This window comes from Haemaphysalis longicornis, unplaced genomic scaffold (assembly GCF_048455015.1).
Source record: "Haemaphysalis longicornis isolate Haplotype H1 unplaced genomic scaffold, Haemaphysalis longicornis Haplotype H1 scaffold_2, whole genome shotgun sequence".
NCBI lineage: Eukaryota > Metazoa > Arthropoda > Arachnida > Ixodida > Ixodidae > Haemaphysalis > Haemaphysalis longicornis.
Genome location: NW_027526295.1, coordinates 255257608 through 255285368, shown reverse-complemented (window position 1 = coordinate 255285368; position 27761 = coordinate 255257608). Strand labels below are relative to the sequence as shown.

The 27761-nt window shown below is 45.8% G+C and overlaps 1 protein-coding gene across 1 annotated transcript in view; it reads left to right on the top strand.

Moving 5' to 3' along the window:
* Positions 1-27761, top strand: part of LOC144170441 (chitinase-3-like protein 1) — a 35613-nt gene that overhangs the window by 3652 nt on the left and 4200 nt on the right. The window contains exons 2-7 of the mRNA XM_077700236.1: positions 866-1169; positions 2190-2337; positions 6457-6581; positions 12194-12353; positions 17629-17802; positions 18985-19107. Coding sequence (XP_077556362.1) covers positions 866-1169; positions 2190-2337; positions 6457-6581; positions 12194-12353; positions 17629-17802; positions 18985-19107 — 1034 coding nt within the window. The remainder of the gene's footprint in view (positions 1-865; positions 1170-2189; positions 2338-6456; positions 6582-12193; positions 12354-17628; positions 17803-18984; positions 19108-27761) is intronic.

The following is a 27761-nucleotide window of genomic DNA, read 5'->3' as shown; positions in this document are numbered from 1 at the left end:
TAATAAAACAACAAATACGCGTGAGCCTATGGTCTTGTTTTACGTGCAAAGGTTATACCCCGAAATGAAAAAAAAAGTTGTATGAGTGTTGGGTCATCTAAAAGCTATTTTTGGTGACCAATTGCGTTTCTGCAACACTCTGGAAGCACACGTCTCCGCTTTGGCATGAACCTTGAGTATGTCCTTTGAAGTGAATTTTATTCCCTGGTCGAAATCCGTTCCTGCTGCCTTCCCCTAACAATGAACATGCTTTGTTACATGAATAATAAAACATGTTCTTATAAAGCCACTAGCACTTCTTGAGGTGTGTTATGGGTTGTTGATCAGTGCACCCTTCCTTTTTTACGACCGACAGCTGTGGGACCACGAAGGTCAATGTCCCGCGAAGAATGCCCCAACACGCAATTTATGAAAAATCACATACTTAAGTAGGATACATTATTATGCATGCCTTCATGTTAAAGAGGAGAAAAAAGTCCCTGAACACTTACAAAGAACGTAGCTCTTCTCACATTCTTTAAATGCGAAAGCACTGTGGCTACTGCTAGTGCGCTATAAAACCACATCGGAAGAGCGCTCATTTTGTGCGTGATTCCTCTTTTCGGAACCATTTCGTCAACATTTAAAGTAATTCGAAAGCCCCGCTCTATGGGGTGTCTGCAAAATGTAGTGCTTGAGTCAGTTGCCTGTAACCGTGCGTGCGTCCCTGGCTCGAAGCCGCCCGATGGAGCGCGGCACGTGGATTTTTTAAGCCACCTGCTGTGGACAGCAACGGATTTTAGCCTCATTATACATACAATGCTCTGGAATTGATAATGACGCGGTGGCTCCCAGTCTCCTACAATCTTTGTGTTCTATGTTGCAGGGCCTTGCAAGAGGAGTGAAGTGCGGCGGGTGTGTTATATTACACTACCCTATTACCCGAAACCCGATAACACCACAGCACACTTGTGCACGCACCTCATAGCAGGATTTGTGAAGACTCTTCCTAATGGCACGATGCGGATGGTGCGGAAATCCGACCCCCAACAGTACCAAGATCTGCTTAACCTCAGGAGTTGCAACCCGAAACTCAAGGTGCTTGTAACGACGGGAATCAACAACTACAACAACAGAACCGACTCAAAAATGTTCAGCAAGCTGATAAACTCGACGGTTGGCCGGCGCATGTACGCTGTTTTGGGTGGTTCATTTGGTCCTTCCAGTATAAACTCCGGTCGTAAAATGTTTGCAGGAGATATCTGTCTTTCACGCACTGAGTGATGCTCCCACGCTGACTTCGGATAGCTGCGACGCCATCCGTACGACAAAGAGATGTACATAATGTCCATGTTACTGCAATGTTGTAATATATTAATACGTTTAAATATTTCTTGCTTTTAGACCACAATCAATGCTCACCAAACGACAGCAGTTATACCTGCAGATGTAAATATGTAATAAAAAATTACGGGTACTTATTTTAATAAAACACCGCACGACTTACTATGTACATAAAATGAGGATAGTTTCAAAAGTGTGTAATGCATCAGGTATTGACGAAAAATAATACTTCGTAGTCAAGAAGAGTTCAGTTAAAAACGTTCATTAGTCCCAAAAAGCGTGCTTTGTTTCTGCTGGTAGCTTTATGACAACAACGGCAACTCATTTTGTTTGCACCTAAGACGAAAATATTTCACGCAAAAAACAACGGTATCTGCGGTTTCAATTCATGACTTTCGTCTTCCTTTGCATTTTTCACACTTACGCGAATGGTGTATTGCTAGGCCTTTTATTTCGCTAGTATGAGTGACTTTCGCATCAATTTTAGGTAAGAATAAGTCTCTATGGGTAAGAGAATTTTGTTCTGAGGGATAATTGTGCTCCATATCCAACATTTGTATCCTGTAGCGGTACCTCCCCTGGGTAGATTTGGTATGGTGCTCCCATTTCGAGAAATTGTGCGTTAAATACCTCCCTCAAGCCTATTCCAGTACGCAGTCTTCAATATTCGCCCGCATTATAGATGTGCATTTAGCCCTGCTACTACCTAGTTGTGCTTAGAGTGAGTTACTTTAGGTTAATGCAAAGTTCACGCGGCACAGGAGGAAAACTTAGCGTAATATTATAAACAGATACAAACGCTTACAAGAGAGTTTCGCAATGCGAGCGCTTTCCTCCACAGCAATCATGAAGTTCTTTCTTGGCAGGTTTGTTAATGGATCTCTGGCATTCCTTCGCCGCTACGGATTTGACGGCCTGGACTTGGACTGGGAGTACCCTGGACACTATACGAATGATCCCAATGAAAAAAAATCTCCTCCCGAAGATAAGGAAAACTTCGCCCTTCTTCTCAAGGTAGTTCCACCATGCTGTATCACTAATTTAGCAGCTTTTAAAATCCAGCGTTCAGTTCGCGCCACTTAATTTTTATTTTAAGCGACCTGCGCGTAGCAGGCTGGAAAGAGCAGAAACAGCAAGATTCGCGGGGCGCGTGTGCAGATAAGGCACAAACTCGGTCGCGAATTCTTCTTTCTTTCTTTTGTTTATTTCATTCTGGCTAACTCAGAGGTAGCCTGTTTGAGGGCATTGTTTTACGATGCGCGCGGAGGCGCCGTCACGGGTATCTTTCATATTTCGCGGGTTTTTTTAACAGTCAGAATAAATGAGTACGCAATTAGTTCATCGCTGAGAATACCGCAGTTAGATGCCCCTCGTGGGTACCTACAAGTGCCTTATTGACACTTTAGTGATTAGGACACTAGGTCTCGAGTTAGATAATTAATTACAAGGAATTAGTCAAGTCTAATTAACGAACAAAAATGGTGCCCGCTTCTCTACAGTACTGCAAACATTATGCAGTAGGCTTCGAGTGACGCCATTACTGTTTTTTTTAAATCTTGGTACATGATAGCTGGGACACCCTGTATATATATATATATATATATATATATATATATATATATATATATATATATATATATATATATATATATATATATATATATATATATATATATATATAAATTATCAGGGTGTCAACATGACAAAAATACCGGTTCGGTGAAGGTTCCGGTTCGGGTGAATTTATTTCGTTCTGGTTTAGTTCGCGATCAACTAAATCACTTGGTTGAACCGGTTAGGAAGTTTGAACTGGTTGGCGATGCGGTGCGATGAGACAAAACACGAAATATGACCTTGTTAGTTGTATTCAGGCGACATATTGTCACGATTTGTAATAGAATTCTGACGTCAAAGTAAAACTAGAAACGCCTGGTACAAACTTATGCGCCCTACACGTCCTAAAACGCTAACGATTATCTAGGGCAGCCCAGCCCTCGCCGTCTTCGTAGTGATGACAAGTCTGGTATTCTGAAAAGTAAAGTAAATGTAGGGACGTCGAGGTAAAACTGCTTTTTTTTTTTTTTTGCTGGTTCGGTTGCTGACGGTATCGAAAAAAAACAAATTATTCATGTATTGACTCTGCGCGGAATAATTTAAACCAAGTGATAGGCCTTCTATTCTGGATTTTCCGTGTAAACTCACTTGTAAAAAATTATAGGTGCGTTTATTGCTCCAAAGCTCTGCCTGTGCTATCAGGCGCGTTGTATAATGCAGGGCGGAAGAAAATTTTGGGCCACCTTGGAATATCGACGCATAAACGTTTTCGTTTTTCGTCTGCACCAGAGAAATGGCCGCCGGGGGTGGTTATCGAACATGCCTACTTGCCAGTGGCTTAGCCGTTGAACCATTCCCGCGGATAACACTTTACACATTCGAGATGTGCGAGAGATACCTTTCTAAGCACATTATGAGATGCAACAAAGAAGCACGTTTAGGGCGTGAGGCTTCTCCTTCGCAGGGAGGGAAGGGCAATGTCGGAGTTTTATATCATCTGCAAAAGGCCGGATGTGTGTCTTATTCAACCTTGCACTTTTAATGCTCGAGTAGCACTAACATTCTAATGCTAAACTGGTCCGCTACCCTTCCACTGTCTGGCCACGTATAAAGCGTTTGTAGTGTTTTTGTAGCATGAGCTACACTGGCCGATGTTGAGCATGTTCGCGTGCCTCCTGGAGACCCGTGCTGCGCAAGCGCGGTACGTAGCAGCTCCATCCACTTGATGATCATGCGAGGGGTGGCCGGGTGTGGAACCGATGGCTCGTGCGTCGCAGTAACACCGGCGTGCGCCTGTAGAACCGCACCCCACGTATCCAGCGCCTTCACAGACCTCCGTTCCGCACGTGGCGGCCCAGTCCACTTGATGATCATGTGAGGGGTGGCCGGGTGTGGAACCGATGGCTCGTGAGTCATCGTGAGCTGGCCCCCCGGCGTGTGCCTGGGGAGCCAGCTTAGCTCTGCGGCGACTGGTGACGCTGCGCCGGAGCCGCATGTAAATATAGATGTGTCACATTATGCGTATACCAGCTTAGCTCTGGGGCGATTGGTGACGCTGCGCCGGAGCCGCATGTAAGTATACATGTGTCACATAATGCGTATACCGAGTGTGTTTCATTGAAGCAGCAGTAAGCATGATAAGCTAATCCTAGACATCCAGGAAAGCTAAGAATAACCAGCTGAACCTTAGCTCACACTACGTATATCCTGGCATAGCCGAGGTAAGCCACTGCTACTTTTTGCGCGGCTGGAGCCTTTCTGCAGCATTTCGAACGCACCATTTTCTTCTTGCGCGTGGAGCCTTTCCGCGTGATTTCGAATCCGCTATTTTTTTTTCTCGCGGGGCCTTTTCTTTAGCTTAGTATCATGAAAACCAACCCAACGGGAGTTCCTGACTAGATGAACGCGGGCGCTGCCTGTTCAATACGCATATTTTGCCTTAAATATCCCTATAGTTTTATTAGCGCTAAAGAACGGGAAGATGTAGGAAAAGTGCAAGTGGTTCACGAGTTTCGAACGCTTGTGACTCACGCTACGTATATCCTAGCACAGCCAAGCTAAGCCACTGCTAATTCCATTCCTCTTAAGGTGAGAAAGATGTGCGAGTGAGTGAATAAGTATTTTATTAACACAACGAGAGTTCAAAGGATTGAAGGGGGACATGGAGGAAAAGATTAAGAAGTTGATCTGACGTGAAAGAGCAAATCCCCGGTTGATATTGTCCGCGTATTATCAACAAAGGGTGGTGAAACCATTTCGTCGTGAAGGAATAACTTTTATTTATTTTTCGGTTGAGTTCCTGTTTTGGTTTAGCGGGGTGAAAATATAATGGTTCGGATTCGGGCTCAGTTTCGGCAGAAATGCCGGTTCGACACCATGAAACACACACACACACACACACACACACACACACACACACACACACACACACACACACACACACACACACACACACACACACACACACACACACACACACACACACACACACACACACACAAATATATATATATATATATATATATATATCTTTGTTAATTTTTTATAGCTGTGACGTAGCCAGTGTCTTTTATATTCTACGGACAAAAGATAACATCAACTAACCCCATATGCAAATCAAGAACTGGACTTTCGCAGAACAAAACAAAACCTTTTGCATGCGCCGTGATTAAGATGCCCATGTAACGAGTGTTCTGAAGCAAAACAGTTACACTTAATGCCCTTTTTAAAAGTGTAACGAAGCTGTGTTTATGCACGTCACTTACAAATGAAGGTCATGGTATACATTTACATAGAACAGAATTTAATGAAGACGCGTTTCAGTGAAAAAACATCTGGCACTGTTTTCTATCTGCCTGAGTAAGCTGCGTCTCTATACTCGCCAAAATAGCGTGTGTAAACTTCTCAAATTAACAATGTGACCGGAGACAGCACAATAAAACCAATAGAAACATTTAGTTTCTAACCGGGACCTTGCCCTCTGCATAGAAAAATTCTTGATTCGTTCAAGCTTACCGAAAAATTTCTCAACGGCGCCGAGTCATACAACGCACACGGTGATCAGAACCCCCAACAAGGGCATTTCCTTTTATCTAGAGTTACGATGACAATTAAGCTTGCTTCTTGCCTTATCGGTGGCAGTCGGTCAGTTGCAAAGGTGGTACATGAAAGCAGAACGAACAGATGGCCGTGGGCACGGTTTGCGCAGCCGTGCAGGGGAAGCAGACGATCATCACCTAGTACAGATGGGCTAATCTTCGTTATTCATTTAACGCATTGTAGTGCAATTATTTCTTAGTAATAAATTATTTCGCCAGACAAACAATAATTGTGCATTTTGGTATTTTTTTGTTATAGCTATCACAGAACGATCAAAAACCAGCCAAAAAAAGTTTTGAAAATGAAAGCACTCTAACTGACGAGGCAACAGTACTGACATTTTAGCAGGGTTTCAAACAATATTGGCTTGGCAATTGTTCTTTTTGGTGTCATCACTCTTTTGTCTTTGATTAAGTGGTGCCACCGGTGAACCTATGCGGAATAGGGAATTTGTACGTTAACTGACTTCCTTGCGTGCAGGAACTGCAAGTGGCTTTTAGGGACCAGTCTGATCCGGAATACTGCGGAGACCTGCTGCTGTCTGTCCCTGTCTCAGCAACGCAGTCGTACATATACAACGGCTACGACATAAAAAACATCTCAAAGTAAGCTATTTTAAGTATTTGGTGGTAAAGTAGGCTGAAGTCGGGGTATGCGCCCAGGACTCCTCATTTAAACCCCGAGTTCGTGCCGTTAAGTAGAAGTGTATTCGTACAGAAACTGAGAATACAACCCAATGTCTATTTCAGGTCTCATCAATACACTCATTAGTTAACAAGAAACTGCTTTGCTAAGAAAACAGTGCGCTTGTATACAGTTGCGAGTTTGCCCAAGGTTTATATATTCAGAAGTCCTCCTGAAGAACATGGTAAATTCCTCTCCATTGGAAAAGTCCCAAAGGCATTATTTTCTGGCGACTTCGTTACAATGGGTTGGAAAAGAAAACGTATCATCGTCCCAAATTGTAGGAAGTTTTCAATTTTCTTATCTCTCTAGAAGGATTTTATCAAAGATAAGGATCGCGCTTCTCTAAGTAATCCGCACGGCAACTGTTTTCTCACAAGAGTGAACCAGCGCTTTCGAATCGCCTTCATGATGACGCCAGTTTCGGTTTCAATTTTAACATGTAGGCTATAATTCAAATTCTAGCTGCTCATAGCAAGCATCCGCTTTATAAAGTATGTAAGCTGCATAAGAACAAAGACAATTTTGTCACATTTCCTTTTCTGTTACCTGAGGCGTAGAAAATTGCTCTCATTCGCGAAATTACTCTCAAAATTACTCTCTTGAATTGTTTTGCAGCGTGCGCGTGAAGAATGATTCCAAGAATGTGCTCTGTCCGCTGAAGGGAGGGGGGTTATTTCATCTCATTGTAGAGACTTTCTTTTTTTCATTGTCTCTAAATCCCGTTGTTTTATTTAGCACGATGGCTATGTTACCATGTGGTTTTCTGTCGAAATAAATTTGGGCTAGCTGCAAGACTGGATTTATCTTCTTTAATCCTCAACATTAACTCTAATAATATACTTTGTTCCCGAACACTGTCGGCAAATTTGGTTTAGGAACTTGACCTCGGCTTCCTGTGTGAAGTCCATCATCACTTTTATATCATGCTAAGGTAAATGAGTCTGCTTCCGCTTCAGAAATCCGCATTCGTACTGTGGTGGAACGGCTCAACGAGGGAATGGATAAGGGGACAGCTCCTTAGCACAAATCTTCGTAACAGTCATTCAAAAGAACCTCTAATTGGCAGTCATCGAATGTGACGTCTGCCTGATTGTTACAGCGAATCTGCTTGCCTCTAGGCCCCGAATGCATACCCTGCATAAGTTCCCGGTGGGCTATCCTGGGTCGCTAATGTCCGAATGAATGCCCCTCATTGCGTTGGAGGATTGGGGGGGGGGGGGGGGGGGGGCATGTGGCTTATGTTTGTAGCGGGGAAACGACGCGTGAATACAACTGACGTCTGTGGATTGGGTACCCTGGACGGCTTACGTACGTATCGGAGATGCCCCGGCATGTGTACAAGAATGACGGCTGCAAGTGGAGAGGGGAAACCGACGAGAAGAATGTGGTGGTGGCGTCCTAGCGGAGTCAGGATATATAGTGAAAAGGGGGCGAAATGTAGCGTTGTCGCCTGTACACTTGATTGTGATATCATGAGCCTTGAACATGCCGATACGTTTGCAGCAGCGCTTGTGGCAAAAGCATTGCAGATGCGGTTACCGAAGTGGCACAGCGTCACTGGTAATCTGTCCACAATGAACGTTGCGGCCCCAAAATATTTTTTTATCGCGTAGGCAATCGATGTAGCATGTAGTAAAAAATTTAGTGTCCCTTTGTTAATTTTCGCGTCTCTCTGTCAACAGAACAAGCGATACGAAAGCATAGAGCGGCAGCGTGGAGAGAATGCGTAGACGAAGCTGCCTTCGCAACGCTGGCGATGTATACCATGGAGACGAGAGGCGGTAGCACGGCTGGGCAGCTGCTTCTACCTCAATGCTTTTTTCGGAACGTCGCCCTCCCCTTGTACGCGTTGTACAATTAAGTCTGCAGCCAGTGCACATGGCAAAAGAGAACTATTTTTAAAGCGGAGAGGCCATTTTTGCAGCGGATGTGTGTGTGCCTCGCTTCCAACATACGGCGTGCGGTGGCAAACAGGTGTAGGACAGAAACTTTTCGTACTCAAGAGCTAGTGCTTTGTGTTTACTTCTTGAACGGCTCCTGGAGGGGCGTTTCAGCCGGCATTTTTCCCGTCCACCTTGAAGAGATTCCGAAGCGACACTTCGGCCGGTGTCTGTCATGTCTCAGCGCGCGCACATCACCGATTGCACGTTCACATGTCGTGCATGCAAGGGTGGGAAAAGAGGAGGGGCGCACGCGCAGCCAGGCTTCATGCGCTCACCGATGACGTGCCCGTTGCGTTGGTGGTATGCTATTTTAATGTGATGTACTATTTTAATGACCCGATGCGACCCGACTACTGTCCTCTGTGGTCTAGCTGTTCTGGTTGCTGCGTTACATATGCAATTAGATTCTTACGATTCGGGAGGGAATCGGACAGCCCCATGTTTGTACGCTAGAATAAAACTCAAGCCCTTACGAGTTTCATTCAGCTGATTAGCTAGGAAGCATGCTCAATTGCAAAATACGAACGAATGTGTTTTATCTTGCGCAATCCTTGCTGCGCTCAGCTTCCCTTGTCCCCCTTCTTCAAAGGGTCTAAGGGCGTTGATTCTTTTTACTTGACCGCGTCTCGGCATCAATTGACACCCGCAATAAATGTAATATAGTAATTAAGCAGCACTGCAACAATTCCAATAAAAGCTTTCGCTCTTTCCTTCCTTCTTCTTTATACCCAGCAAGGAGCGGGACTGCGTGACATGTCCGTCACAGCAAATACGTTTTCCGGTCACCTCTCTTGTTTTTGTTTCGGTTTTCAACAGCGGAGCTGATTAACTTGACCTTAGCCTTGTGGCGTTAACGCGAGACGCACGGCACGACCTTCGCGTAGCTGCGCAGTCGGAGACAAGCCTCGCCTAGCTATGACGTCATCACGCACGCCGCCACCACTCCACCTTCGTGTAAACTCTGCCAAGCGTCCGTGGCATGATCTCTCGCGCACTCTTCCCCTTGCCATTGCACGTGCGTTGGCGCCTCAAGAGGGAAGCACAGGAAAGCTCGAGGCTACAGACGCCGAGTTCGTGAAGCCAGTTGCCGCCTGTCCTAGCGCGTGCTCATGCACGAAACCACGCACGAAACTTGGCTGAGTGTCCAGGCATAACCATGTATAAACTTAGCCGATGCAAGAATAAGCTAGGTGGAGCCACCAGCTCCACTGTTTATCCAGCCTTCCCCCATTACTGCAAGCTGCACCAATTATTTTAGTAGCCATCCAATACGTCCATTTCTGCTACTGAAAGGAAGCCGGCCAATCGCTAAGATATGGCTCGAGTGATGTCACTTTAGCGCATGCGAATGCCCAGGCCAACAAAGAAAAATGTTTTGATCAGGTCTCTACGTTATACGATGGGCGTAAAGCAATGATATTTGGTTGGTGTATTTTGTGGCCACTTAACGTAAGTACTGGATGCCCTTGTCAACTCCATTATGAAAGTATTTTAAATTCGAAAGCTTCTTAATAAAGAGACTCGTTCTATCGAACAAGGCTGAATTTCATTGGCGGCGAGCATCTTTACGCAATACGCATCTTTTGAGCAACTTTTAGAGGGAGCTCTCCGTAATTATTTAGTGCTATCCAGAGTCTCCGAGAGAAACGGAGGGGTGGGGAACCTTTAATGAGTTTTAGATGCAGCTAGTAGTGGATAATTGCTCTAGGAAGCCATGTGCCGACCGCGCAGTCGTAGGCCGGGTTACCAAGAATGTTTGAACCAACTGGGGATACTCAGTGGCTCATTCGTGCTGCTGAGGCCAAGTATGCGGTTTCGGTTACTACAGCGGTGGCTGATTTCAGATGCAGGCAAACTGCGACCACGCCAATGTGTTCGAGATTTCGACGCACGTTAAGGATCCGCCATTGGACAAAATTAATCCGTAGTCCTCCACTACGGCCCGCCTCACAGCCACGATGTAGCTTCGGCGTGTTAAACCCCCCAAATTTTAATTTTTTGAAGAATGTTAGGTCCTCCAGTCGCCAGCTTTTAAACAGTATCTCTCACTGCTCAGGTGAAACGGAGGTAGGAATGGTGGCAGTTGGGGATTTACTTGCGGTCTACAACGATGTACCTAAGTGAAAGTAACTTATTGACAACAGAATTTACATTCTGCTGAATAATGTGTCGGGGAGAATCAATGCATTCTTACAGGGTGCACAAAAGGATATCTTCGAATTTGTCTAAGTGGGTGTTGACTTTTGCTAACTGATTTGTGGGGGCTTGGAAATGCCTGTCTGGCCGGTCTGTATTGCTGTGTAATTTCTTTATAGGTAATAAGAGTTGTGGGGGTGGCGGGAACTTTAGAAGCTTGGGTGGGCGAGATCCCGAGCCTGTCGATGCGCGAAATTCCGAACGTTTCGTTTCAGGGATGCAGAAGAGTTTGCCATCGCCCTGTCCATCACCCAGTGCTCTGTCAAAACCGCAATAACAGATTCCGAAGTATCCTGCCGGAGTTCCCTTACAAGTATCGTGGTCCAGAAATGTCATCCAGGAGATCCAGAAATGTCACCCAAAACACAAAAAGAGCGCGAACCCCTTCCAGTAAACTCCGTCTCATTGACGAGCAATAAGTTTACTCATCGACACGTTTGCGATGTCTCTAACTGAGCATGCGAGGTCCCGGCCGACATGGTGTCTGTCTACACGTATCGTGGTGTCATCCCCATGCATATCCCCACACAAATCGCCATAGGGATAACATATAAGTGCAGTCGTGGTAAGGGCACCACGCTGTCCATGCCCTCCAGGGAGTTCAAAATGCTAAGAGAACCCTCAGCCTCTCTCACGCATTCGAAAAAAGTAGGGCGTAAGTTGTATCATTTCCACCCCTGCCTCGCTGCCAAGAACGATTATAAAGCGTCAGTGTTGTTCGTTTGCTACGGCTCATTTCCGACAAATTTCATGGCCTTTATCTAACCAGACGGAGCGGTAGAGAAGGCGAGGCCCAGCCAATATTTTCTTACACCCTGGACGCAGCCGAGGAGAGTCGTAAGGGTAATGGGCTCCATGGACATCCTATAACGATGTTGGGACTGGTGAAGTCAGAAGCTGATAGGGAAAGAGACGCCTTCGTATACATTATAATAATCTTGACCTAAATACATTTCATTTGCTGCGTTGATCAGTCTCGAAGGCCAACTGAAAGGTCTATCGTGCAAGTAGTTTCACCTTTGTGCCTGCCAGTTCCGCGCATTTGTATGCACCAGAATACCCGTGTTTTTACTACATATCATCATGCAGCCAGATTCGATTAAACGGAGACACGCGTCCTGTACAAAAAGAAAACGACTAATCAACAGAAACTTAAGCAGAGTAGATTTTAGCAATTTCACTAGACAAGGTTGTAACTTTGTGCGATCAGGAAAATAGACCGCAAACAATATTGTCGTCCTGGAAGTATCCACGGGGGACTTAGCGAAGCAGTCATTTGATATGTTGATTCATTGTAACTAAGTTATTAATTGCTTTAGTTGTAGTAGACCTCTCACCTTTCCCAAGTGCCCTGATGTTACACATGTCTTTTTTTACATTCTCTGACGCAGGTACTCTGATTTCGTTAATGTAATGTGCTACAACTACCACCTATTTCACAAGCACAAAAATTACACGAGGCACAACAGTCCCTTGTTCAAGAACGAAGAGGAATTAAAGAGCCACCGATTAAGCCCACAAGCGAAGAAGTTTTTTGAGAAGGCGTACATTGTAAGTTCGCTGCTTTTTACATTTAGATTGCCGTGCGGAATTGCGTAACAGAGGAATAACTTGTGAATAAAATGGGTTCTTCTCAAACAGCTAACAAAAGGCCACTCTCTAAAGCTGCCAAGTGTGCTGTGCTTTGAAGGTAAAATGAATAAAATTAATTTAGGTAAATGACGAATGAATGCTAGTCAACGCTCGCAAGCACGACCTAAATCGCAAAAATTGTACTTTACTATATTGAAAGTATCTCATGCAGTGTGAGGACAGTAAAAAAGGAGGGAAAAGGTTTGACACAAATGAATTTGCAAAACCTAAAGTATTAGATTCGAGACGTAACTACCTGAATGACGTCAATATCTTATTCGGTACTTCAAGAGGATCGTTCCGATAGGTCGGATGCAAAATAAACAGATGTCGTTGGCACTCCATTATTGCCTGCGCGCAGGAATAACTACAAAGGGGCAGGGCGACAGAGGCGAAAGGTCTCAATCATAATGTGCCCATGTCTTTTTTTTTTTTTTTTTTTGCCCTTGTCCCTCGGAGACGAAACGGCTGAATCAACTGCAACTGTTGTCAGCCAGCCAGCCCACCAGAAAATGAATTTGAGAACGTGTGTTCAGAAGCAACGTTTCCTGGCTGGTGCACGTAGAATGATTTTAACTAACCTTTTGCGAGTCACGGCCATTTCTACGGGTGCTAGGCACCCTTTCAGTCCATTTAGCATTTTATAGCGACAGCTGTGAAGAGATAGTTATATGGGGTGTTTATGTAGGGGGTTATTCTCGCCGGGTGTCTTGCACCGTGTGAGCGTGACTTCCCCGATCACCATCGCCGATATCGCGACACGCACCCTACCCAGCGTAGATAACAAAAACGAAGTTGCATTGACAGTTTGGAGGTTGGTGGGATAAAATCCAGGGCGAACTAGTTCTGAAGCAGGAACATAATCACATGGTAACGCATCATTTTCAAGGACGTTAGTCTTTCTTGGGATAATTAAATGCAAAAATTTTGACCTGTCTGTCTGTCTGTCTCTAGATTGAGCCGGCCGGCCAAAACCTGAAAGAATTATTGAACAAGTCGTTTATACCGGCAAAACATTTCCAAACGACGTAATATTCTGGCAGACCATTTTAGTGGACATTGTTCGGCAAAAAGAAAGTCTTAAGCATATTTGAAGCAAAACATGAATATACAACTGTTCTTGTAATTAAAAATAGACGTGGGGGTAATGTTTGCGACAGCATAAGAAAATGCGTTAAAACCAGCGCGTCGAGCCGGAACCGAACCGATATTTTTAGCCGTAACTGAACCCGAACCCGAACCGTTACTTTTGGAGCATGCTGAATCCGAACCGGAGCTGAACGGAAAGAAGGGATAACGGTTTCCGGTTCACTACGAAGAGGTTGGACCACCCGCTGTTGATAATGCGCGGTCAACGACATTCGCTACTTTTCTCTTTCGCACCATCAATTTCGTAACTTCTCATGCACTTTCCCCTTCAGATATGTCAACACTATCAATGCTCTCTTCGTCGTTACAACATTAGGATATGCGTGTTTAAAACTTACAATGGTATGATAATGCTGGTAGAGCGAGCAGAATGCCGGGCCAAGCAAACGGCATGTCGCAAAATCGGCCGCCTGCAGGCGATATCAGACATCTATTTTGACCTTACCTCGCTGGGACTGTGTAAGGGCAATCGGGTCGCAAGATTGCCTCACTGCTTAAATGCAAGCGCCGACACCCAAAATGTGCCTACCTGTTGCATTTCATAAAGTTCTGTAAAAAGGTCGCACCCTTGAAAGTGTAAATAATTGACAAGTGTGACCCTCAAGAGCAGTTCGGTGGCTGAGCCCTTTGCTCCTGACCGCATGGACGCGGGTTCGACCACCGCATGGAACGCACTGCCATTTTTTCATGTAGGTGAAAGACGAAAACTTCAATGTGTCAAATTTTTGACTGCACGTTAAACATGCCCAGGTGGTCTATATTTCTCGGCCGGCCTGCAATATACAGTGTGTCTCATAGCACAGGAGTAGCTTCGTGGCATGAAACCCATGGATATTTTTGGTAAGTGTGTTTCTACTGGAAAGCAGAAACGACAGGACCTACCACGATTTGAAATCGCTCCAAGCCGAGTTCTCCCACGAATTTCTGCTCTTTTTGCCGCCTTCAGCCATCGGATAAGCAAAGCTCCAAAGGGTAGTTTTTTTACCCTATACATCCCTTCCTTTGTCCGACCTTTCACAACCAACATGCTATCACTGCTAAAGCAGCAAGGGCTGTGGTGCCTGGTTTAATAATCAGTATTTCAGGACCCGAACAGCGGGCAAGTTCGCGATTTTTAACGTATACATACTACAAGGAGAATAGATACAGCAAAGAAAACTGCTAGCGCATCGTAGGCACTCTATTCTCTTGCAAGAAACTTTATCCTCGACCTTGCAGGCACTACGCATTTTGTCTTAGAAGAGATAACAACTCTTAATGAGACTACACACGCGCAAAGGCAGGATCATCCCGTGCTGCCGCATTTGCCCAGCGCTCATCATTTGCACTTGTACTGCTGTTTCGTCTCTTTCAGCGCTGCTTCGTTTTGGAAGACGCACTTTCACTGACTAGACTAACTTGCTATTCTGATGCTCCTGCTACTCATTCGGAAGGAAAGGGGAGGGCTGTTATTGACAAATTAAAAAAGCGCCTTCCCAAAAAAGTTCTATCTCGTTATTCATGCGTGCGAACCCCGTTTCAGCTTGCAATCGCATAACCTTCTAATAAGATTCCGCAATGTATCGGAGGTAAGAATGGCGGTTGTCACGAGGAATGGAGACTTATTAGTGGTGACGCACACATGTTTAATAGCTATTTCCAAAGGCATTGCAATGACCAGAGCATTATAAGGTTGCTGAGCATTAACTAAATTTCACCTTTAACAAATGTTTCGCTTACACAACCGAGAAGGTGACTGCTAAAAATTATTCTAGGTGGACAAACAATCAAATTCATAGGTGGCGTTTTCTTGGTCGCCCTAGGATTTTTTTCTTGGGCTACAACTGATGAAAAAAACACCTCCCCGGTATTTAACCTCGTCGGCACGCAGGCCCAACTCCAAAAGTTTAACGTTCATGGTGATGGGCAATTCCGGAGAGGAGATTGCGATTTCAACAAAAAAAGGAAGCGGGAGAAAGTCTATTTCACAGACAGCATGACCCTTGGTGGTTGTTTCAACTAATATCTAGGACAACATAAAGGTTGGGAGGAAAAATAGCTGGTAAACCTTCACTACTTCATCTGTTTTCCTTAATATCTGGCCTAATTGCTTACCGTTGTCTTTAAATTGCCCAGTTTTTATTCGAAAACGCAGTATTTTGAATGCACCAAAATGGTAATTAGTCTAATGGTTGCTTTAAGCTACAAACACATTTTTTCAAACATTTTTTTTTGCACTTTCGGTAATAAGTGAACTCACCGGACATGTTCGCGAACCGGTTTGGGTTGTGATTTAGTGGAACCGTAAGTGAACCGGAACAAAATTACTTTTCCCGAACCCGAACCGTAACTGAACCGGTACTTTTTCGGTTCGACACACTGGCTAAAACAATATTTTAACCCCGAAATACAAAAAGACCTGGCACTCAAGCCTTGGACTCGTGGCTCCACGGCCAAGTAATAGTAAGAAAATGTCCCAACAGATGGCGCGTTGCAGTGGAACGCGGGAAAATTGAATTCATCAAACGTTCATTGGGTTTATCATGGGAGGGCAGAGACAAGAAAGGAAAAGAGTGAGAGAGGTGGGACGGGGGAGAAGAAAGGCGTTACGTAGCAGCGACGGCAGAATACTATCGTCTTTCAATGACATTTGCAGCAAAGTGAGCAGATACCCGCCCAATTTTTTTCTCCTTTATAAAATGGTGCTATCCATGTCTACACGAAGAAATAATCACATGAAAAACAGAGATCACAGATAACGAGCCCATGTAACGAGTTACATATTACAGTTTTATACACCCGCGTTGCGACCCATTTTAGAAGAAAGGAGGCAGAAGGGAAATTCATCAGAGCTTCTAGATTTGGGCGAATCCTGAAGTTCGAAGCAGGAACGGAGAATTACGTGCCGTTACTGTTCCACGCGCAGTGCGCACCCATATGTGACACGGTAAAGGTACCCAAAAGAAGAATTGGTGAAGAATGTCAAGGCCACTTGCAAGTATATCTCGAAGCTCATCTGCCCCAATCCAATTTCCACGCATAATCGCAACAAAAAGCTTAGGCTCGGGTTTTCTCCTTTCTGGTCTCAAAGTAGGACTAAAAAACTGGCCTAGTCCAATGCTGTTCTTTCAAAATCATTGTAATTGCGTAGCGGCACGGGAGAAGCTGTCGCTGAAGGTAGCATCACATAGGAGTGATCTTCTATGAATTTCGTCCAGGGTTCCCATTCGTTAAGTATTTCTTGAAACAGGTGGCTGCGGAGCAAATAGGTCTTCAGATTTTGCGAAGGGGAGGCTTAACCAGGACAACTTTTGCTTCTGTCCTCCTAACTGACATGAACAGCGAGGAAATTACATGGTGCCATTCTGTTCTGCCGTAGCTGGCTCCGGTCCAGGTGGCAAATCTTCACTGACCAACCAAAATTAAAGTCATTTGTTCGTCGGCTCCATACGGCCTTCCTCCTACTGCGCCTTCTGTAAGGTGGCCCCTACAAAATGGAAGCCGTTAACATACAAAGTAGAAATGGTTGCCGGAGTGTCGCTTTTTACTGGCATATTTCCTAATTATGGCGCTCATTGAAGTAGAAAGCCTCCGCCTGGAAGTGACACGACAACGAGGAGACTCCATCAGCCGGTTTCTACGCCACTATAACATATACGAATTATGAAGTGCTAAGGACAGACAAAATAAGGGGAGTGGGAATGGAAAACAGGTAGGGGAGTCGTAGAAATATGATGGCAGACGCACAAGGATAAGAACTCTAAGCCATCCATTCATGTTGCTAACATTGCTACCAGCTTCATTCTTTTCTCGATGGTCCTGAGGGCAAACGACTAGCGGCCGGTGCAGCTGATTTAAGACTCAGATATTTGGCGGAGTTAGTAAAATGGCTGAGCTACAGTCGCGTTATGCTATCCGCACAAAGCGCTTACTGTATATTTAGGAACGTAAAAATGAAAGAATTCTGTGACGACACATAGCTATTATAAGTCTACGTTTAAGTGATCTCTAGCCTCTGCCATTTTTTGTTTCGCTTTAAAATTTGTGTTTTGCTTTCCTTGCACAGGAGTGGACGGTACTGTATTTGAGAGAATTGGGCCTGAACAAGAGCAAGTTGAATGTGGGCCTACCAGTGTTTGGCCGGACATTTACTCTAGCGAACTCCTCAGATCACGGTTTCTTGGCGCCAGCCACTGGGCCCGGGCCGGGAAGTGGTAACGGCTTGGTTGCGTACCACTGGGTAAGCTCTATTTTCTCAAAAACAGTATCCGCAGTTTTTGCCACAGTCGCACTCGCAGTGAAAGCAAGTGCTAGTAGGAATTAATTCCGTGTTAATCGCTTTCGGTATGACACCTCACACATGCCGTCAAGAAAAAATTGCAAATAATAATAAATGAAAGTTCTACTACAAAAAATATAAAGACACTATGCAACAGAAAGAAATAATGTCATAAGCCTTTTCGATATCTGTTTGCTTCCCAACAGCATTAGCCACACCGTTCACGCCAATACACCTTTCTCCTCGTGGTCTGGTTACTCACAGATGAATCCTTTCTAAATTTGCAATTTTAAATGAAAATGTGAGGTAGTGTTGGCGTGTCATGCTCGCATTGCTGTATAACAGCTGCCTTTGCTAAAGCAAACAAAAAACTAGGCAAACGCCATGTGCGCAGCTCGTAATTATAATTTGTAGAATACCGCATCTGAATTTTTGTTGGTTAGGTAAACGACTCAGAACTGAGATCTGTTTGGACTGTCTTACTCCTTTTCTACGCTGAGTTCGTATTTTGTTTCTTCGAGGCATTCCTATTAGGTAGTCATGAATATCGAACGAAAATCTTATGTCCCATGGAGAACAAACTGTTTTTACGGTGCTGAATTTAGTGTATGGGATAACTTGTGCTTTCATATCACTATTGGATTTCATGAAAACACTGCAACCCAACAGTAAGCACGACTTTGTATTTTAAGAAAACGCTACAAGACTGGATTACTTGTTCAATACGTTATATATGGCTTGCGGCGTAACAATAATTGAAAAGAATAACTTCTGGATTTCTTTTGGCTTATGTTCCAATCTTCGTTTCTGAACATTCGAGCTACCATTGAGCTAGAAATCACACCTATTTCTTGTCTGCGAGGGAATATACTTGCAGCCATAAATATACTGTTACACGAGAAACGTTTATCGTTTTACACGCCTAGTGAGGTTGGTAGGTTGACGTCCTCAAATAAATATGCGCTAATAATGTTTCACAAGTAAAAGAAAATCGGTGCAGTTATTCTCTTGGCGGTGGCCTAAAAACTAAATAAGCTGAATCAACTGTCACTTGCCTTGATATTATACAACGCCTGTCATTTGTTTGAGCAACGTTGTCAATATATAGGAGTCATTAATGGCCTCTGGGGGATATTCGAGCAGGTGTGCAAGTTTGTGAACCAGACCAACACGACAGCCGCGTATGACAACAAAACCGTGGCTCCGTACGCCTACAACGACACCGTATGGGTTGCCTACAACGAGGAGAAAGCAATCACGGCCAAGGTATGTGCTGCTGTACCAACACCGTTCTATATAACATGATTTAAACCCGCTTTAACCAGAATTTTGTTACGTTTACCGGCATTTCATAGCGCAGATTTGTTAGATAGTACATGCAAACACCTGTAGTCTTTTCGGCCACTAACTACTATATACAAAAATAAGCTTGAAGGATTAGACTAACTGGCCAAGGCTATTTCTGTAAAATACAAATATATAATTACAAAAATTAACCACATAAAAAATATAAATTTATAAATATACCGTAAACAAGGTGCAATTCGAAATGAACTAAAAATAACTAACTCCCATCCAATACAGTGCCTTCCCATTATTCACTTATCCATGTAGATATCTATAAAATAAACATAAAAATCCGAAACAATTTTAAAGATAATAAATGCACAATTAAATGCGACACGCACTATTCTGTAATTTTCACGTGTACACTTCACAGATTCGTGAATTTTGTAGAATGGGCACATCATTCTCTCAAAGTTCCCGATTCCTGCACAATTCCCAAGCGAGGAGTAACAATGACAAAAACTTTTGTTCGACCGCTGGGTCCTGGCAAAATTCGGAGGTAGCGCACTGGGACGCTGTTGCTTTGCAGACCCTGGTTCGAATCTCAGTCAGTCCCTAATATGTTTTTATTTTTAAAGACAACAGTCGTGGGCTGCTTACATGCCAAAATTTTGGTCTCTCTCTCCGACTTCCTGTTTATCTCCCGATTCAGCCGGCCAGTCAAAACTTCCAAGAATTGTTGAAGGAGACGATTCTGGAGGCAAAGCAACTCCCCAACTACTAATTCTGGTAGCAGACTACATACTGTCAGCATTGTTCGACAAAAAGAAAACATTAGGGATATTTGAGGCTAGACATTAATACATAAGTAATATTAGCAGTCTTTTCTTTTTGTTAAAAACCGACGTGGGTGTAACATTTTCCATAGCAGACAAAAATGTGATAACCAAATTTGACGTCCTTCGCAGTTGAGATGCGAAGACTGAGGAAACAGCGGAGTAAGTGGTCTTCACTAACTTTAACTTGGTTATTTCTACACCTTTAACTTATTATTTTCGGTAGGTTTAAGCTGGCTTTACTATAGATCAACCTTTGCGTTTTAGCTGCGGCAGTACTGAGCCGGAATTCCAGATGTTCACGACGTCGATTGACACGTACGATCGGCTTGCCGCTTCCTTCACCGACGCTCCGCTTCTTTCACCGGAGAGAGCGCGTTCTTAGGTATGTCCATCTTATCAGTAGATCGGACACTGAGGCCGCCAAGTGCACACCGTCTCTCTCAAATAGGAAAACACCTGCGCGCGAGAGCTTACGTGATCGCTAGGCCTAGCCCCGACCAGTGCCTCCCCACCCGAACATCGGCACCGATACGCGTGCTCTCCACACTTGCTCGTCGCCTCCTTGCCTCCTCATCACTTCCCCTCCCCCTTCTTCGCCTAGCATTATTCTCCTCTCTGCTTTGCTGAGCCGATTTTCGAGTGACGCCCGGCACGGCTGGAACTTAAGCTTGAGCAGCTCCGCTGTTAAAACAATATTTTACCAAAGAATACGAAAAGGGCTGAGCTGGAGTCTTGGGCTCGTGGTTTTGGAGCAACAGATGGAGGGGCAGCAGTGCAAAGGCGGGGAATTCAATTGAAATGACCAAACAAAGTTGCGGGAGCTGGAGAGCGTGAGCGGAGGATCGCGAGCCAGAAAGGGACGCGAGTCGGGGACCGTGAGCCCGGGATCGAGCGCTAGGAAAGGGAAACAGGTGTCCGGGAGGGGGGTCGCGAGCCAGAAAGGGACGCGAGTCGGGGACCGTGAGCCCGGGATCGAGCGCTAGGAAAGGGAAACAGGTGTCCGGGAGGGGGGTCGCACATGGTCTCTGAGAACAGGCTACGCAGAGTGCACCGGGGAAGTGAGAGAGTTGCGCCAAAGGCGGGTAAGCCGCGGCCGCTCGTGCAATACGAGCCGCCTTGAAAAATGAAAGCACCGACGGAGCGAACAGAAGGCTCCTGACGATGGCTCGCTAGCGGAACGAGCTTCGGCAGGTGCTGTCCGGGGGGCTATTCAAGTAGTGGCGGGAGCGGCCCCAAATATTAACATAAAATTCAAGACCAGAGCAACAGACGGTTCGACTAGGCTTTCATCTTCACTTCGTGGAAAGCTTTGATCATGCACACTATTCTTTATAAAATAAAGTTACCCCACTCACTCACTCATTTATACTCTGACTTCCAGAACCCCTAGCCCACCGCCTTCTCTCTTAATGGAAATACCTTATGATCCGTCAGCTCCTCGCGGACGCGTCAGCTCCCACCAAACTACTGTTTCGGTGGTTGTCATGCGAAGGAATAGTAGCAACAGGAAAGGCCCCGACAAAGAAATGAGGACGAAAACCAAGCAGTCGACACGGGCGAGGTGCGCCAAGATCAATCATCCAAGCTACGGCGCCGAGTGAGAGACAGACAACTTTATTACGCAATAATGCGAGAGTGGTTCCTCAGTCCAGGAGCCCATGTGCTGTCCAGGCTGCCGTAGCTCTGGTCACAAGCAGGAGCTGGTCCTCAGGTCGTCCGCTGGACAGCAGTACCTCCCACTGCTCAGGGGAAGGGGACGGGTTCAGGGGCGGAAGGTTCGAGTTTTTTGTGCAGTCGAATAATATGTGTTTCAGAGTTCCTCGTTCGTGGCAGAATTTACACTTATCAGAGTACTGTGTAGGAAAGAGTAAATGCATATGGATGGGGTGGGTTAAAGTTCCTCCTTGAATTTGTCTGAGTGAGATTTCTTGGCTTTTGGTCAAAGATGTGCGAGGACTGGGGAAGGTCTGTCTCAGTTTAGCGGCGCCACCACTATGGCTACCATCGCCCCGTCACCTCTCCAAGCCGAGCTCCATGGTCTCCTAGGAGCCCTGGATCACATGACCTACATGGCTCGTGCACCACCACCACCCAGAGTCCACCTCCTCACTGATTCCCACACCGCCATCAGAGAATTCAATAGGGCTTACTATGATCACCCTACCGCTCATCACATCCAGGCCATGGTTAACCTACTGGCCCGAAACGGAACGCAAGTCCGCGTAGCCTGGATTCCGGGGCATGTGACTCAGGGGGTCGGCAATCACGCTGCTCATAATGCAGCGCGGGAGAGCCTTCAGTCTACACCTCCCTTGATTGCTCCCGATCTTGCACCTGATCCAGGTCTACATCCGCGCCCCCAACTGGATCATGCTAAATATTCTCGCCGAAAGCGGCTCGTTGAGAAGACTCCGCAGGGCTACCTGCATTGTGTCCCCACCCTACCCCGTTCCGCAGAAATCTTTGTTAATAAGACAATCGCTAATGCGGCCCTCACACCCTCCACACTGCGGAAATGGTTGCATTTGGACTCTTCAGCCTCTCCGTACTGTCCCCATTGCCAGCAGAATGTTTTTTTCAGACCTCAATCACCTCACTTGGAACTGTGCAGCTTTCGCATCTTCTCGCGATTCTTTGCTCAGTGCTCTGCCCCCGAACTCGTCCCCTGATGATCCCCCATACGAAGACCCAAATTTTCTGCATGCTATAGGTGTGTTTTCCATTAAGAGTGGCCTGGCAAGGGTAGTGTGAGATGGGGTCTACAATCCCCCTCCCAAAGAAATCACTTATCATCTATCTCCAACAAGTCATCTCTAACGATTGAGTGATCACCTCCCCCTCCTTCCTTCTTCCCCTTCCCCAACTACGGACATGTGGCCTCCCCCATCTTAATAAATGTCATTCATTCATTCATTTGAAAACAAAAGCGCACGCCGGCGCGGCTAATAAGGAGCTGCCAGTGGCAGCGGCCTGGAGGGGAAGGTAATCGCGGCAGGAAGAACAGAGGCCGTGGGGGGTGTTCCGAGACGCATGATGTGCAGGCGCCCGTACCCCTGCCCCGACCCATCTACAGCTGAAACCACTAGGCCTTTTCCGCTGAATGCAAATGATCGCGTCGAATCTCCGAAGAGGACAGCGGCGTGTCCGAGAGAGCTGCTTTCTCGACGCGAGCGGCCACCCACTACCCCGACGCGAAACCTAGCCGCGTAACGCCTCATGCCTCGACTATTCTCCCGGTACGAGATTTGCGTCAGTGACTCATAAGTTCAAGTGTCAAACACGTACTGTCTCCTTTTAAATGCAGAGCAGTTTATGGGCTCGCCTTGTCGTCGTAGCTCGAGAAAGGTCGATGTCAAGCGACTGCCGGTTTCTGGCGGCGCAGCGACATAACGGACCAAGTAGAGCCTGGTGTACCGTCGTCTAGGGGTCACGCTGAGGCTTCGAAAACCAGGTGGTTTGAATAGTCGTAACCGTTCGAACCTAGTGAACCGCTGGCGCTTGTCATACATCTCCCCGTTGTTTAGCGCAAAGAAAACTGCAGGTACATTTCAGGCAAAATCTGTGTATATATAACCGGTAGCCAGCGCGTTTATTTGGTTAGGAACGCTCGTTCGGTTTGTTTCTACGATAGTAAGCGAAAAAAAGCTGCTGCGCAAGAAAAAAGTGGCGCGTTCGAAATGGCGCAGAAAGGCTCCAGCCACACAAGAAAACTATTACGCGTTCGAAATGACGCGAAACAGCTCCAGCATACGAAATTAGAGAAAGCACATAAAGAACAACTCCCGCTGGCGCAGTTTCAGGCAGGGGGCGCGCGAGCACTGCGAAGGCGGGAAATTTTAATTGCATATTCATCGAGAGGAGTGAGACAGGGCGTCAAAGAGCGTGATGGGTAGTAGCAGTGAGTGGATAACGGCGCCACCACCCGTTATGGCGAATCAGCGCTCTGCACTTCTGACAGCTTTCACATTGTGTGGAACGGCTTTAATTTTTTTTCTTCACTTCTTGACTTATTGCCGCATTCTAAGTCTTTCATCCACTCCATATGACTCTACGAATCGGCGTAGTGGAGCTTTTGCTTGCGAAAATTGCTTTCAACGATCTCCTCGACTTGACGCTCGAGGGGAAGCTGGATTCAGAATACGGGGGTTACATCCTTTCCATTTTATTTTAGCGCTTTACAGTTCCCTCAACTGTTCTAACGCATTTCTTTGTTATCGCTGTCCGGTGTATTTATTTTGTTTGGGATTCGGGCAATGCAAACATAGCCTCATTGATAGCATTTCTTCTGTTATTTACTATTGTTCCGAACCTCACACTGTGTCATTCGTGCACACTTGAAGCCACTTCACATGAATGGGCGTTTCACGGAGGCAGCCTGGACGACAAAAATTGGCGCAGTTCGCACTAGTGGTGCAAGGCTGGAGAAACAGCAGAGCTGGTACCCTCTACCTTCGTCAGAGACCGAGTTGCTGCACCTCACACGGATTTCCAAACTTGCTCCTGAAAGTTCTCAATGACTCGCAGGCCCGGGTCACTTTGTCAGCCGGATTTCACATCTCTCCGAAAGTGTACCGCGTCAGCACGCTCTAGAACCAGCGGCGACCAGCTTCGCGAACTCGGCGTCCGTAGCCCGAACTCGGCTTTGTGCTCCACACTTCAGTCGCGAACGCACGTGAACTGGTGAGGGGAACATCACGCGACAGATCACGCCACGAACGCTGGGTCGAGTGTTCTCGAAGGTCGACCTTGCCGCCACTGAGCGTTCCTCATGGGGCGCATGCTCACGTGCTCTCGGTATTTTTTCTTGGTATTTTTAACAGCAGAGCGGTGTAAGACTCTAGTTCTGCCGTGGTATGTTATCTGAAAACTCAGCCCAGCCGAGCGCACGTGAGCCTGCACCTTGGCAGCAGCCACCTCCGTCGTCCAGGCTTGCGAGTGGGCTTGCGCCATGTGAGGAGCTCGTCAAAAATACACAGAAAAGTTCCGAGCGCACGTGAGCATGCGCCTTGTGAGAAGCGCCAGGCGTCGGCCAGCAGCTCGACCTTCGAGAACACTCTGCCAAGCGTTCGTGGCGTGAGCTCGCCAATGCTGCTACCCTCGCTAGGTCACGTGCGCCTGAAGTGCGGAGCGCAGACAAAGAGTTCGCGCTACAGATGCCGAGTTCGCGAAGTCGGTCTCAGCGCGTTCTACGCAGTCCATTTTGGGAGAGATGCGAAAGCCGGCAGACAAAACGAACCGGGCCCGCCAGTCATGGAGAACGTTCAGCGGCCAAGTTCGGAAATCCATGTGAGATGCAACAGCCCGGTCTCCGGTGAAAGGACAGGGGTCGCCAGCTCTATTGTTTCTCCGACCGTGCACCACTAGTGCAAGCTGCCCCATTTCTTTTTGTGAGCTCCTCACGTGGCGCAGCCCACGCACAAGCCTGCACGACGCCAGACGCTCCTCACGAGGCGCACGCTCACGTGTGCTCGGATGGGCCGAGTTTTCTGGTAACGCTCAAGGGCGGAACTAAAAGCTTAAACAGATCTGTTGTTAAAACAGTTATTAAACGCTGCAACAAAAAAAAAAAATGCCAGCCCGGGAGCAAGGAACGGTGTCGCCGAGAGCTCGCATGCACCGGCAATCCTGGTTGCCTTGCACATTTTTGCAAAACTGCTCAACAAACTTGCAGTGTTCAAGGGTGTCGCCCTACTTCCAGTTACAATCGCGCTTTCCCGGGTGTAATTATGGGTTTATTTGTTCGTTTGTGGAGAATAATTCGGCCACCTCGGGCCTTTCCCGATTTCATGTGCAGTTAAATGTTTGCCGCAAAAACGGAAAAGGAAAAGTGCGATAACGGGCGCCGTATTTTTTTCTTTATTATTGTGTTATAGAGTTCACAACAAAAAAACAATTAAGCACGCCATTATTAGTTCCCAAAAAGAATGTGGGATGAAATTCGCTGCAGTCTTGTTTGTTTTTGTTCACAGAAAAAAAATTCAGGAAGCTCACACAACGCGTAAGACATGAAGGTAGCGAAGCTGTGCGCCACCTTCACGCCCATCACGACTGTTTGAGTCCACTTTGCAGCCGATTTCTTTCTTCACCGCTGCCGCATTATTGCTGCTATTAGTGTGAGCTTCTTTCGTTCTTATTTTTTCTTTTGAAGTGATAATCATTGGACATCAACTCCGACAGGCGTATTGCTATGACATGTCTTTCTCGTTCCGAGCAAGTGTCGCCACTACTGTGCGTGTGCCGTGTGTGTGTGTGTGTTTCTGCATTTGTCGGTTTCTGTGTGCTTATTTGCGTTTTATAGTGTCTGTACGAGCTTTTGCGTGTTCGCTTCCTTTCACTTTCGCACCTCTCATGTTCATGTGGAGTAGCAAGCCAAGCTCGCTTCCAGGCTGACTTCTCTTCATCATTAAAGGCATCCCTCCTCCTCCTCCTCCTCCTCCTCACAAATACGGCGAACGCTGGAGTTTTTTTTTTTTTGCCAATCTCCCTAAGGTGGTATTCTTGGCTCGAGAAACGTGAGCCAGGGGCGCTGGGCGGTCGCCGGGAGGCGTGCTCTCACGTTCGGTCGGCATTTTTTTGGTATTTTTAACTGCTGACAAAAAAAAACAATTTGCGAAAGAGCTTCGCTCTTAAAAAGCGTATTCTAGCCGTTGGTATTGCCAGAATCTATGCGTTTGGGTTTGTTTTGTTTGTTTTTCTCGCTCGGCTATAGTATCCGTGTTTTAAATGATGTCCTCTTTTGAGCAAAGTCCACCCTGCGACCTTGTTTGACAGGGAAAAGGCGTCAACTAGTCGTTACTAACTTGACTATATTTCTTTAATAGAGGATGCTTTCGATCTAATTTGTTGGTTCTCAAAAGCAGAATAATTATGCGTGAAATGCGTGCGCAGAAAAAGCTGCGGTATTCGATTCGCTGATGCTCGGCTGTATACGTCACATTGTCGGCTACTTAGACGTTTGCGTGCCCCTCTAATTTATTGGGACGAACAAGTTCATTCCAGAAAACTCTAGTTCTTCAAGAACACTGCGTAGTTCTTGGCTAGGTGCAATATTTGCTCTGCAGAAAAGAGCTGAAGGGTATTCGCTGCAACAACCATAAGTAGTCTAGATTCATTAGTTCGCATACACGAAACAATGAAACAAGCATTGTTTTCGTCGCTATTTTTTTAAGTCGATCGGCAAGACCCCCAATTTCCTTTATTTCCTTTGTATTTGCTCTTCCCTCAGTCGTGATTTCTGAGTTTTGCTCTACTCTTGAGGCGAATCGGTGCTTAGAGCACAGGTTTTTAACAAGTACACTAGAATGGGCATGAATAAATAGATGTAAAATTGATTTTCTGCGCTATATTTTTCGATGTTTTTACTGTTCGGTAAGAGTTACGAATGCACGCTTGCTTGCAATGCAGCCCTTTTTATAATCACTTGCTTGTTGCTCTATACATATAAAACATGGTAAAGTCAAACTTTAACGGGCGCACTGATAAGCCCGAGATATCTGCTCGAATGTTACCGTATGTTTTTGATGTATAATTGGGTGCGAGGTGTGTATAAGCAAGCAAAAGAAAAAAAAAAAAGCCAACGTTCGAACCGGTATTGTACAGGGCATGGTCGCTACAGTCAATTTGTCATGACAAAATTCGCCCCTATGGCAAAGAAAACTGGCATTTGTAATAGGTTGGATACCTACATTTTAAGAGGAGCTCAAAAAGTATACAAAGCGGCAGAAGCGAAAAAATAGGTGGTTATTGTTAAGCGAATCTAAATCAGAAATAAAAATAAATACAGAATGTATGTAA